This window comes from Aplidium turbinatum, chromosome 15 (genome assembly GCF_918807975.1).
Source record: "Aplidium turbinatum chromosome 15, kaAplTurb1.1, whole genome shotgun sequence".
Lineage (NCBI taxonomy): Eukaryota > Metazoa > Chordata > Ascidiacea > Aplousobranchia > Polyclinidae > Aplidium > Aplidium turbinatum.
Window position 1 is genome coordinate 10,058,930 of NC_137486.1, and position 14,010 is coordinate 10,072,939.

The 14,010-nt window shown below is 36.6% G+C and overlaps 2 protein-coding genes across 2 annotated transcripts in view; both read right to left on the minus strand.

Annotated features, from left to right (window-relative positions):
- Positions 1-3,625, minus strand: part of LOC145783861 (uncharacterized) — an 85,924-nt gene extending 82,299 nt beyond the window's left edge. Inside the window, exon 1 of the mRNA XM_082595614.1 lies at positions 3,509-3,625. Coding sequence (XP_082451740.1) covers positions 3,509-3,602 — 94 coding nt within the window. The 5' untranslated portion in view covers positions 3,603-3,625. The remainder of the gene's footprint in view (positions 1-3,508) is intronic.
- A 4,244-nt stretch (positions 3,626-7,869) lies between these two features.
- LOC145784337 (uncharacterized) overlaps positions 7,870-14,010 on the minus strand; it is a 28,997-nt gene continuing 22,856 nt past the window's right edge. Inside the window, exons 19-22 of the mRNA XM_082596137.1 lie at positions 13,672-13,777; positions 13,363-13,473; positions 12,938-13,081; positions 7,870-10,337 (exon numbers count right to left, since the gene is read on the minus strand). Of these exons, the coding sequence (XP_082452263.1) occupies positions 10,239-10,337; positions 12,938-13,081; positions 13,363-13,473; positions 13,672-13,777 (460 nt within the window). The 3' untranslated portion in view covers positions 7,870-10,238. The remainder of the gene's footprint in view (positions 10,338-12,937; positions 13,082-13,362; positions 13,474-13,671; positions 13,778-14,010) is intronic.

Genomic DNA, 14,010 nt, shown 5'->3' on the forward strand with positions numbered 1-14,010 from the left:
ATAACAATGTTGATTAATAAAATATATAATTCAACAATTTAACGGTTTTTCATGTAAACTAAAATCAGGTCTATATCGCCTTTGATTTGATACTATGGAGATCTACAGCATGGTAGGCCTGGTTTTTATCTTTTGCCTATCGCATATTAAATGTCACTGTGTTTCTGATAAAATTTAACATCACCAACAAGGGTACTCATACAATAAGTAGCTTAACAAGTATAAGCCACGCGGCATAGAGAAGCATCAACAACCTTCGTGCTGTCAATGACCTGTTTTTATAAGTGCCATCATTTCTCAGCTTGAGCAAAACGTCGTCTACTTTATAACTCGATAATGACGATGGAGCTGAAGGCATCTCGTCCCCCCCCCGAGCCAAAGGTCCTTCGAACAAGCATCCCGTTATCCTATACTACGACACTCATTCTTGCCGGCAGCTTAACTTATCAGTGAAGCCGAGAAACAAAATATACTCGAGGCCAATCGGACGAGTTATGAATGAAAATCAGAATAGAGACTAAACATAACCAAGCTCCATTTTTTTTCTATCCAACAGTGACACCGGTCACACTGGTCTGTCCTTACTAGCAGGTGTTGGTATATTTTTAGAGTCTTTGCATAAACACAAAAATTTTCCGCTGAACCATGCATCAATGGAAGTGGCATCTTTCTTTTCATGCAAGTGTGGTGCTGAGAAACAAGTTGCAGACTTTGATCTCAGAGGATCTCACAAAATTACAACAATGTGAACGAGATTTCAAAAAAAAGTATTTCAGACAATCATTGTTTAGACGAGTTTGTTATTTTAAGAAGAATCGGAATATGATTTGATAAATTGAGTTCTTTTGTATTTCGAAGAGTCGAACTCCCTTGATTTTCAGAAATTGAAAAGGAAATAAAGTTGCATTTATTTTAAAGAAAAACATATTTTTTCACTAAGAAATTGTTTTGAAATGAAACCAATACAAGGAAAATAACTTCAAAAAGAAACAAGATATTTCGAAAATTTAAATTACTGTATTTTTGAAATTTTTAACATCCCTTTTAGAAAGTTATGTATTCTGTGTTGTTAAATAAAAAAAAACAAAAAAACTACAGGTATTTTGAATAACAATGCATTTAGAAGCTCAAGAAATGCGTAGGTTGACCGAATACGTCATTTGGTGTGAATGTCAACTGCAAGCTATGGGTTGTGCACAAGCGTGACGCAACGCTGCATGCCAGAGCGGTGACGCGTGTTCCAGCTAAAAAAAATTGTAAAGGACACAGATTCTTTCCAAAAAGAAAACAGTTTCCTTGGAGATTTCCTTTGTTTCTTTTAAGTATTTTTTACAAAAGTAGACGATTGCATTTTTTACGCTTCAACCTACTGCTGGAATGCATTGTACCTAAGACAAAGTTTTTAGAAAAAATAAAAAAGTGATGACCAACCAATTACAGTAAGGTTACTTAAAATACTTCGAGAGACTAAAAAATATATTCAGTTTTGGTAAAATTTTCTTTGAAACACTGTAATATATTCAAGAAAATCAGGGCTTTACAACGCTATTACCAAACCATGTAAAGTGTTCGAATATTAATAGTAATCTGCTATCGAACAAGCCAATATGAAGATATCTTCAGACATAAAACACTCCTCTTTGAAAGCAAATAAACTCATCGTGGCTAATTGCACGTAGCAGCAGAAAAATTGCAACCAAGAAAGAAGTGAAATGCTGTGTGCACCTTCTAGAAACAAATGTTTAAAAGTAAAATAAAAATGGGAAAATATTCTGCCGTGCATTACGTAAGCGTAAGCAAGCTTGTTTGACTTAAAGGCGCCATCTCGTGTCTTGTAAAAACTAGACAAACCTTGCCTCGATGATAAACTGCTGCTTGAAACAATTCTTTAACTGCGTAGTTCAAGGTTGTATTTGTTGCACCAAGTAATATTGAAAAAAAATTGCCGTTTTTTAAATTTTTTTTCACGTTTTTTCTTTAATTTTTTTCATTTTTTTTATTGTTTTCAATCGTTTCTTTCATGTTTTCCAAGAAACAACTGTTTTCATTGATTCTAATAAAAAACTGCAAAAGAGACTGTAAAATTATAGCTGCTGAATAACTTACTATAAATTAGTTTGCTGTAGTTTTGACTTGGTTCATTAAGTCAGAAATGTGGTCACATACTTAGCAAATGGTTATAATTGATACTGGAAAGACAGCTGATATACCACTTGGCCAGAGATGTACGTATACGCCGCAAATTCTACGCCGCATGCTTGCGGCGTGGACTTTTTGTTTACGCTAACGCTTGCGGCCACATTTTTTTGGATAGTTTGCGCTTGAGGCTACGCCGTAAAGTTTTCGCGGTTTTTTAGTGCATAGCGTCAACGCATACTTTTTAATGTATTTTTTTCGCTACAACACGCCAATACCTTCCAGCGCTGCAGTTGAAAGAATGTTTTCAATGGGCAAAGACATATCAGAACCAAAACACAGCAAAATGTCAGATGAACACTTTCAGATGCTTATGTTTGTGGAAATTCAAATATAACTTGTTTGTTTCGAGTGGTTTATACCGTGTGAATGTTTGGCACTTAGCAAACAAAATTAGTTTACGCTAGTGTATATGCGCTAACGCTGACGCCGCCAACTTTTTTTACAAGTTACGTTGACGCATACGGCGCATGTTTTTTCGAACGTTTGCGTGTACGCTGACGGCGTCAATATTTTTTGTATGCGCGTACATCACTGCACTTGGCCCTAGCCAGCAAAGAGTTTTTAGAAAGAACTCAACTGTACCATACTTGAAAAGCGGCGACCATTTAAACAGTAGACCTACTTTGTTATTTGTCTTAATTTCTTTTATCATTTTTTTTTCTTATCTTATTAATTTTTTTCGCTGCATAAGTGCATATACGCCTAGTATGGGCAAATGTTCTAAGCCAATTGGTGAATCTGCAGTCTAGCCGAAGGATACAGGTCAACTTATCGATGTCTTGATTATTTCAGAACAGATATTTTCAGAATAGATTCAAAATGCAAATTTTGTTCCAGGGCTTAATTTGTAGACAGATTGTTTGCGCAAAAGAAAACAATAGTTTTTTCCATTTTATTTTTAATAGCGCACACTTTAAAAAACGAGCACAAAAAAAAATGACCTACGCCCTAAGTTGTAACTCAGCCTACCTAATATTAAAAGTGAAATGCACGAGGATTGTAGTAAAACTCACTCTAGAACCTTCCACATTTTTATCCTCTATTCAATTTTAAAGCTACTGCACAATCAAAAAACGATTTTATGTGGACCTCTTCAAAGTAACATCATTTGTGTTTATCGTAGACTACTCGATGCTCCCGCAAAAGCACAACCTCTCAGCCACAATAAAAAAGCAGAGACAAAACAAAACCAGTTTTCTTATGAAGTTCTGAAACTTGACAACAAAACTAATTGAGCAAAGGCAGGAAGCAATTTTTGGTTTAACTATCGTCAAAGACATAGCCTAATGAATAATTGTTTCATACTCACTCGTGATCATGTGGGAAGACAAGTTTGGTAATCCTCTTCCACAGGGCAAAGATGTTGAAGCCACAAAGATAACAAAAGCTACAAACTCAAACATTGTTAATAATTGGTAAGCTAAGACAGGCCGACTAGAAAAAAAAACAAACTTAAACATCAACCACTTTTACAATTTTTTTCCTTTGTAATTAAAAACTTTTTTATTTTTAAAATCAAAATTTAAGAATCAAAAGAGGATTTTTCCTTTCAAAGATAAAACTTTCTATAGCCTAATCACAATCAAGTTTGAAAAGCAAAGGTGCGCAATGACTAAAACACGTTATAGGTTTCGCCTCCAACTCCACTCCGGCGGCTAGGATTAGAAGAGCTCATTGATTGATTGTGGGAATTTTAATCTTAATCTGTGTGAAAAAGTTTCTTTAAGAGGTTAAACCTTGCACTTTCGCATAGCCTACTTGTAAAGACTTTGAACCCCTGGCTCTGTCACATAGATAGCACGGACCCACCAGCAACAGAAAATAGGCAAAAGGGTTCAAACTTTTAAGGCAAAATTTTGCTCGTTTCAGTTTGTGGCTCTGTCACGTTTGTAGAGAGTTACACTTTAAATCTGCGTCCGCACTCCGCATTATACCTCGGCACAAACAAAAATTCTTGGCTATTTTTTATCAAAGCTCTAAAATTTCTAAAATTGTAGCTTTGCTTAAACTCTAAGTTTTTATTTGTCCAATGATGAAATGACTTTCAGCGCTACTGAGCAAACTGAAAGAAGAGTGGAGCCCTAAATTTTTTGAATACGCTGTAGAGTAGAGGTACTTTTTTCTGGATATTGCAATAGTAGGCTAAGCTAATCGCTCATAAGAATACAACACTTGCTGAAGATTAATCAGTTGGTAGAGCAGTAAATCAAGCCAGTGCAGGTTGAACAACCTGATGGGAATGAAAATACATGTCCCGCCGCATTCTCAAGGAGTCAACTGCACTTTTCATGGTTCACTTCTTTGTTGGCAGCAAAAAAATAGGGTATTGGATTCCAGCCTGGAATGCATACAACGTCTTCAGAAATTTTGTGACAACTTTTATCCTCGGACTAACAAAACCTGATAGATTATTTTTGGTATTTATGCATACTTGAAGAGGCTTTTGACACAGGGTCGGTTTACCGAGATTGACAGAGTGAAGTTTCCGATTGCTGAAATGTTGTTGCAGGAGAATTATTCCATACACCAGGTACTCCTGATTGAAGCCAAAGGAGCGGATCAAAATTAATTTGGGATCACTCAAACCAAAATTATAAAATTTACTTTAGGCTACCTATTATTGTTGCTTCAAAAAATTAGTCTTCTGAAAATTTTAGATACTTATCAACGTGTTTTAATTGTTAGAAATAATTGCAACGTTCATCCCATAAATGAGAAAGTAATCTACAAACAGAAACACATAGCTTGTAGCCAGAGATGGGCAAGATCACCAGTATTGGTGATCTTGAAGATCAAGATCAAGATCACCAAGAATAGGCGATCTTGAAGATCAAGATCACCAAACTATGTGATCTTGAAGATCAAGATCAAGATCGTGATCTTGAAGATCAAGATCACTTTTTGTGTACTTGAAAAAAAATGAAGTTTTTGATCAATGATGTTGCAAAAAATAATAACTATAAGCAATCTGGGTAAAGGTATATAGTTGGTATTGCTAACTTTTACTTTTAACTACTCGATCACTGGCCTAAGAATTGTAATAAGTTAGTGACTGTTGCTATTATAGGCCTATCAATTGTTGACGTAGTTTGCTTAGAATCGCAACGTCACCCCCAAGGCAGAGGTTAGTTACAGTAGTTCTGAAAAGTCGCAAAATTTGCAATTAGTTTTATACTTTTTATTTATAATAAATAAATAAAAATAAAGTTTAAACCGCATCCTCTTTTACCAAATTTTTGTCTGGTTCATGTGGGAGTTTTTATTCGTGTTACTAAGTAGTTTTAACTTTCACTGCATTATGTAAATGTTTATTGCACCATTTACCCACCTGGCAGCTTTGATACTGTTGTCTGCTATCAAAAAAGTTCAGAGGTTTGCGGTCAGACAAACCGCTCCATACTCAGACCCTAAACAAGTCTTGGTCTGGTTGATTTGCTGCAATAAACCACTTTACATGACCAAAGTCGGGTAGAATCCAGATTTTTTAACACCGCCATTCTAGACTTTTGAAACATCTAAAATTGGGTCAATAAAAGCAAACATTTCTTTAAAATTCACATTAAATCATTTTTTATTATACGTCAACATAAAGTACACGGAAGTTGACGTCTTCATTATGACCAACACAGAAAACTTTTTCAATTTTGAAATGGCAACACTGACCAGATTTGATGGAGACTTTAAATCGTCTTTTGTTGGGCACATATCATATTAACAGTGGCTTAATGTTAGTAGTTGCCACTAACTACTTTGTACAGTAGGCTACGAGTTCTAAAAAAATGCCTCTATGTAGGAAGTAAAATTCAATTTTAAAGTGATCTTGATCTTATTGTTCTTCAAGATCAAGATCACACAAAAAAAAGTGATCTTAGATCAAGATCACCAAAAAAAAAAGTGATCTTGAAGATCAAGATCACGCCCATCTCTGCTTGTAGCTTAATGGATCCACCGACGTTGCAAGCATTGTGACAATCCGCATTCTTACAGCGAATAGTTTGAACTGCAGCTTTACATGTCAAATATATCCATCACAAAAATCAGAGCCCATAATAAGAATATTATTTTCGGACTCAGCAAGCTCAACACCATTTTGACCAACAACAAACATTGTTGTTGGTCAATGTCGTTCTTTTCACAAGCACAGCTACTGCAGAAAAGATAGTCGAAAACTATTGATTTCATCATTGCACCTGACTAAAGAACCGTGTTACGAAAGCTCGTGCAACCGCTGCTGCTACAACGAACCCGCAGCATCAGGCTAAAACAGCTCGTTTATATCTACATTTGTGAAGTAAAATCTGATATATAGCTAGACAAAGACTCAGATAAAATTTGATGCAGATCAACATCATCCATAATAGAAGATTTGCTGGCGTAACAACACATATCAGAAAAACTTCACAAGAAGATCCAGTACTGTAGTTTGAATATTAAGATAACCTGCACTAAGTCTCGACCTAACGCATTGAAACAGATAAGCGAACACATTAACTTGAAAGCAAAATAGCCTACTGTTCAAAAGGTTTTTAACAACGGTTCGTCGATTATGGAATAAGCTGAGGTAACAATAAATTCAATGCTATTTACTATTCAAGTAGTTCAGCAGAGCACGAACGCACGGAGAAAACGTTAATTTCACAATCTCATGCTGTTTCTTAGATTGTTCTGTCCACTCACGTGTGGCAGAAAAAAAATTGTCCGACTACAGAATTTGTGGACAACAATAACAATAAGGTTTACTTCTGCTCAAAACAACTCCATAACGCAACATGCAAACTTGTTTTACGAATCATCAGAGAGCGCTATGCAAGATATGTTGTCATGGACTTATATTTTTCAATATGACTTTCAATTCTCATGCAGCCTAGTCAACATCCCTACTATTAATTATAAAAACGACCTATCTTTGGGCTTTGGTGTGGGCTACAACAACATTAAAGAAAAGATAAAAAATAAATGGAGCCTTAACCAGAAGGACATTTAACAAGAATGCCGAGTGAGCATGCTCTACTTTATACTCTGGGCTGATGTAGGCTAATCTCTCGACGCATAGAATATAACCGACTCATCAACGGATTTTGCTTTATAAAGCTAACACTCAAAATACAACATTATGTGCAGTAAATGACACTACTCTCATAACAAGATATATAAAATATTTTTCTTATAGGCTTGAAAAAGGATGTAGGCTATAACTAGCCGAAAACATTCGCTTATTGTTTTCATAATGTTAAATGTGGTGTTGTTGCTGACTTATGTCTACTTATGGTTTAAAAAAGTTACCGCTCTACTCAAATTAGACCTATATCTGATCAAAACGTCAATTGTCATGATGATGGCATGACAACGATAATGTCACAATGATGGCGTGACAACATCCAGGTTGAGCGATACTGGGCGAGCTATAGATCAAAACCGTGATTCATGGAAAGATAATTCACATTGATGTGCAATCTGCTTCAAGCGGAGGATGGCGACTGAATAGTAGTAGTTTGACTGGAAACACCGCTGTATTCTGCAGCAAAAACTACAATGCTAAAATATTTCCACCAAGATCTCAGATTTCTATACACAACTTTACCGTGTGATCACCAGTTGATTAATTATTCTGACGCTGAAACTAAACCGAGAATATCATAAGAGGAATACGATACCAAGACAAAGTTGGATTTAAATCAGATTTATTAAGACAAAAATAACGCAAAAAAAATGAAGGCTTTACACCGACGTTCGAGCAACTATCTGATAGCAAATAAGATATTGATCGTACAGCAAGTTGTCAACTGAGGAAAATCGTGATGCAAATCTTAATGAGAGGAATGAAAAAGGTGAATAAAATGCGTTTCATGCAACCGCGGCTAACGATGTTACGTAAAGCTTAAATACGGCCAGCTGGCAAAATCCATTTCTTTTACATTGATTCAACGTCTGCAGACGTTGAATCAATGTAAAAAGAACGGATCTTGCTAGCTGGGACAGCCGCAACGCAAGGATACAGTTAAGGATATTAGGTGCAAAGTGTGCCACACAGAAACAACTTTAAAAAACAGTTGATATTCGTTGCCCAACGTCCATATGATGGGTGAACGAGTTTTACGTTAAATGTTTCAAACAAAGCTTGTTGCTGCATAAAATACAATGCTGACTTTGAAAAATATGACAATGTACTTAGCAGTGCTACTTTACATTAGGCTACTAGAACCGGGTTGGAAGTGGAAAAAGGAACAAACCATACTGTTAGCTAGATGTGAAAACTGAATTCCTCAGATTTCACATACTTTCGCAAATATGACGTGATGTATGAAAAGTATCGCTCGAAAATCTCTTATAGTTACGTAGAGGCGCAAAGCTATAATCACACTACTCCAATACTCCATGTCACAGCTATATTAAGGCAAATACATTGATTGTCCTTAAGGAATTGTTAACAAGGTGTGCTGTTCATATGAAAATATACGCAAAGCAAAACGTACTTATTGTACCATATAGGTAAAACTTTAACCCGATCTGTACCAGGGTGGTACAACTGCCAGCAGCAATGTGGTTTTCGCGGCACACGGAATTCTTTCTTGCATACAACTTGACCGATTGCGATGAACTGCAACGCGTGACAATTCATCTCTGTATTCGTGTAATCGAGTACAGTATCAGCTAACAAGGCTTTTTATTAACGTTGTAACCTTATAGATTCAGTCAGGAACAGTTTTGAAGTGAACTATTTGAAAATGGCGAGTTTGCACAAAAAAGCTGCTGTAGCCCTTCCTAAAAAAACGTGGATCAAGTTATTGTAGCAAAAGCACTCAATTCGTTGAACAAACAGCACAAAATCCATATCTAAATGTTCTAACATTAGTGTAATTACAGTACAAAAGTTATTTAATACGAGCTATTCATTTTTTATAAGAGGCATTAGAAATTTAAAACAAACAAGAACATAGTTACATATATTATGTAAATAATCAATAAAAATACATAAACAAGTAAAGAATACTTCTGTTCAGTGTTTGGTTAGCTGATAACCAATTTGACAACTTGAAAGAACAATCATGTCGGTAACGTGCAAAGCGTAGCAAAAATCTCCTGGCAAGGAAATTCGGAAACGGAAAATGATGCAATGCTCAAAGAGGAAGATACGCAAGCTTTAACAAGGGCCTTTTTTGGGTCCAGAAGACCAGGATACGTTAAGACGCTTTAAAAAAAACAGGACAATATATGTTTCTGCCTTGATGACCGATAACGGGTATCTCCCAGTGTCAAGCTGGTATTGTGCTCATGGAAATGCTCCGAAACCTAAAACCTAACCTTGCCGGTTCTTCATATCCACAAGCAAAACAACACATCTATTCGATCATGTGGAAGTCGAAAAACTACACAGAATCAAGAAAATTGAACGTGCTTGAAGCTGGTTGAACAGCACCTAACAATGAATCAAAAGAAACGAGTTATATTCGTTTTACAAAGAAAAAAAAACGTTCATTAAATATACGCAAAAAAATTAATATTTAACGTAAAAAAAAAACAATAAAAAGTGTAATCTGCAACAGACGACACTTTAAACCTGGGTACCGTGGTATGAAAACCTTCATGTTGTTTGGGTGGAAACAGTTTAGAAATACACGAAAATAAGCAATTATTAAATAAAATAAATAACCAATACAATACACCAGTGCAAAGCAAGGCAAGTTATGACTAATGCAAACAGTTAATTTTCAAGCCATGCACGCACAAAGATACTGACAAAAAATACTGCATGCAAGAGAGTGAATACATAATCAATGACAGATTTTGTCACCACGTTTCCGTCACGAACAAAGTAAATACATATCGTCTCTAATATACGATAGTTCAGCTTATTAGAGACGATATACATAGGTAAAATGTATCTAAGTACCGTATAACAAAAGAAAGCTTGCTGAACACGTGACTGCTAGTGTGACGCAGTGTTCAGTTGCATTGTGAACCGTTGGCGCTTGAAGTTGAATACAATACTGACGAGAAAAAGTAGAGATTTTCATTGAATATCTCACTCCCGTTGAAGGTTAGGAGAGTCTGAATGATCCTGTCGTAGCGTTCGACATTTTGAACATTTTCTGGGCACTCTGGTCTTTGTATTGCATCGCTGTCTTTTCTTTGTGGTGCTGTGAACGAAAAAAGATGAAAATAACAAAATTTTGAATAATGCACCGATTAACAGAAACAGCACAGCACGTTTTAAGCAGGTTTTAAAGATTTTACATTATTAAACTGAACTTCTAGAGGAGATGCTGTCGATGAAGTTTCAATAGGATTTTTCGACATTTCTTTTTTTATAGGTGCATGATGACTTATAGTCAGTGTTGGACTAGGTTCTAATTGGCATTCAATGTGTGTTGTTTTGCTTCAACGGGATTTAGATTTTAGGGTCGGACAGTGCAAGCAAAACTGTCATAGAAAACATTCTCTTTTCGGCATGACATTGAGGAGTTTGTTAACATAGGTTTACCGCTCCCAGTGAGAATCGTACAGACAACCTTTAGAGCACTTCTCTGGCTTGAAAACCCTAAACAAAAAATCAGTCCCTTTTACATTGATTTAACGTCTGTAAGCGTGAATACATAGCCGAGTGATGAAAGCCTGCGCTGTATCGTTGGCAGGACACTGAGTGGCATGACTGATGGTGGACACGGAGATTGGCTTTCTTGCCTTTCCGCCCACTTAATTTAATTCTTCCACCACCGGCGTAAGCCTAAATATTTATTTTTGACAACGTTTTGAATTCACTTCGTTAATTAGGAGAGCTTGTGACAATTTGGGTGCAAAAAGACTTTAATATACTTAGCAAAAAAAAAAGTTTTTCTTGCTAAGTTCATGTTGGTGATGGAAGACTTTTTATTTACAAAAATGACGTTATTTCTCAGTGTATGGTAGGCTTGTACAATTTCCCCTCTGATCCTCTAAAATAAAATACGCACGCCCTTAAGCCGTTGGTTGGTTAATATTCCGGGATAAAGCAAACGATAAATTTTGCAAAAATTAAATTTTTTTTGCAATTTTTGAGTCCACGTGACTGTAGTTCTATGTGATGCACGAGACTGGTGGCTTTTCACAAAGCTTTGAAGGTTTGGCATAATCTCCATCAGGTTGCGTATGGGTAACGTCGAAGATCACCACGGTGGTATGAGTGGTTACTTCGCTTACAAGCATTACTTATATCGCCGCAAAAAACGTATCGTATGAGTGGGCACTGGGCTCGTACTTACTTGCAGGGCCGTAGAATGTGAAGCTGTGGCATAGTGCTGTGACAATCATACCGGTATCCAATATAGGCGTTTACCTTAACCAAACAATGCCTTTGACGGTCAATCTGAACAGCAGCTAGCATCCTTTCGTAAGACTTGCTGCAAAACTCTGGCTTGCTGATTTTAATGTGTCTTGGATGCATGTGGCCTGGGAAACTGAGTAATCCACTGCCGCAGTGCCCAGCCTGGTCGATTCGATATCTCTCCAACTAGACGTCGAGCTTCAAAGAAAGAAATGAAACTGAACAGCCAGAGAAGAAAAGTCGGCCTTTTCAAACTTTGCTTGACACGATGGGGCATGGGGGCTTCACGCATCAGCACGGTGCGTCGGAGAATAGAGATAATGACGCAATGTTTGGTTGTCAACTATTACCCTCCCAGCGGAATAACAGGCCTCCACCGACATGCTTTCAAGAAAAAAAAAAGGACTGGACTCAATACTCTATCCTGCTGATGAACTTTCTGCTTTTTTTAAACAGTGTTCACTTACCGTCTTCAATTCTTGCTACAATCGGTTGCTGAGAAACATACAGCAATATACTCGGTTAGTGATTTAATATTTTAACCCCTTTTGTCTAAATTCGCCTCCTATTTTCCCTTTTCGAGTTATCTCTTCCTGCATCTTAAAATCGCCTCCAAAGGAGAACACAGCCCACTTCGGGAATCAATGAACTAAGTCAGTGTTTCTTAAACAGGTGAATGGTTCACCCCAGGGTGAATAAATTTTTTGCAAGGGTGAACTAACCAAAAGGGGTGAATAAGGGTGAACCGTCAGAAATGGATGATGGCTTGCGAGCAAGGCGGATATTCAGGGTGTTCCACCTGTTCAGTGAACAGGTGAGAATTTCCAAAAACAAAATCCATTCTAAGTTTTTCATTTTTTAATCAAAAGTAATTGTTTTTTAATAAATTTCAATATTTTTTATTGTTTGATTCTTTTATAAATATCAAAAAATTAACTGAAAACTAAAAAGAGAAATGCGCTGAAATGTGTGAACTCATCGATGAGAGTGGCATTAGAAGGAAAGATTCATCCGCGATTTGAAAAACTAGTTGCGAAAGTTCAGGAGCATCCTAGTCACTGGTAAACAATTTTCTGCAGTAAATCGACTACGGTACTGTTGTTTTTTTGCTTATTGTAATAGTGAAGTTGTTTTGCACTGAGTGTATAAGTATAAAAATTTGGTGACTGTGTTTTGTAGCTTTATATCTCTGGACTCGAGAAATTGTAGATTGCAATGGTAAAACTTAGCTTGAGTTGATCTTAACAAAATTCGAAACAACCTAACTCATTCTGTGCTGTTATATATAGACGAGATAGTTTTATGATATCATGAGACAAGGGTGAATGAAATCTGGAGATAGATGCTAGGGGTGAACAAAACTAAAATAGTTTAAGAAGCACTGAACTAAGTGGTTGAAACGATGTAAAAATACGTCAGTTTGAAACAACTTTTTACCTTTGTTTTCTTCGCTTTCGGCTTCGGCCCTTTGGACATAGATGGAAGTTTTGACAACATTGACTCCAAAGAAGAGGAGTGCTTTAGGGGCTTTGACTTCTTTTGATTAGGAGGAGCTCTTGGAGGAAGAGCCGGGGGCTGTTGCTATGAAAAATGATGCAGCAACAGATGAGTTTGATGAAACAGACTGGATCATAAAAAATAATCTCAAGCACAAGCACCAAGGTTTTATTGATATCACAAATTTTACATTACAATAGAATTGATTTACATAAAATATGATTTGCAACAAAAAAAGCAAAACACAAGGGCTAACGATGGAAACTATCGAGCAGTAGAAAACATTTCTTTCGCTTTCACAAGCCAAGACAAAGCCAAAAATTTTAGAAAATATTTGCAACAGAAGATATCATCAGGATGCCTACCATGTCGCTAATCTCGTCATCATCGTATACGTCTTCAGGTATCATGTCAGGTTCCGCATACGTGGCGCTTTGTGATTGGCTGTCGCCCGAGGATGTGGATGACGCATCGATCTTAATATTGTTGGGAAAATGAATGTCAAGTTATTTATTTTTCAACATGGAATTAGATCAACAACATTATCATAAAAAAGAAAAACAGTGAAAAAAGGAAATTGAGAAATTAAAGCTTCGAGCATACACCAACAATCAAGTAAGCTTATGATCCCTCACCACGGTTGATAACAACCTATAGGAGTACTCGGTCTGTACCTGAGATAGATCCTGCCCAATGTCCTCCATTCGTTTCATGACGCAACCGTATATGTCGTCCGCTTGAGCGTGCGCTTGCTCAGAGTCAGTCGTACATTTCAAGCTCCTAGGAAGCAATAGAAAGATGATGATCTAATGGTGGCTTGTTATTCCGGATACAAAGCAAGCGTACAAATATAAAAACATTATATCATATTTCCAAAGGTAAACTGTAGACTACTACCACTGTTCAGGAAAGCACAACAGTCTACACGAAAGACATTTTCAAGAAAACGTCATGTGGAAAAAGAGCAGAAACTTTATCAACGGTGCGTAAAAGACACCACTTGATCACTCCAC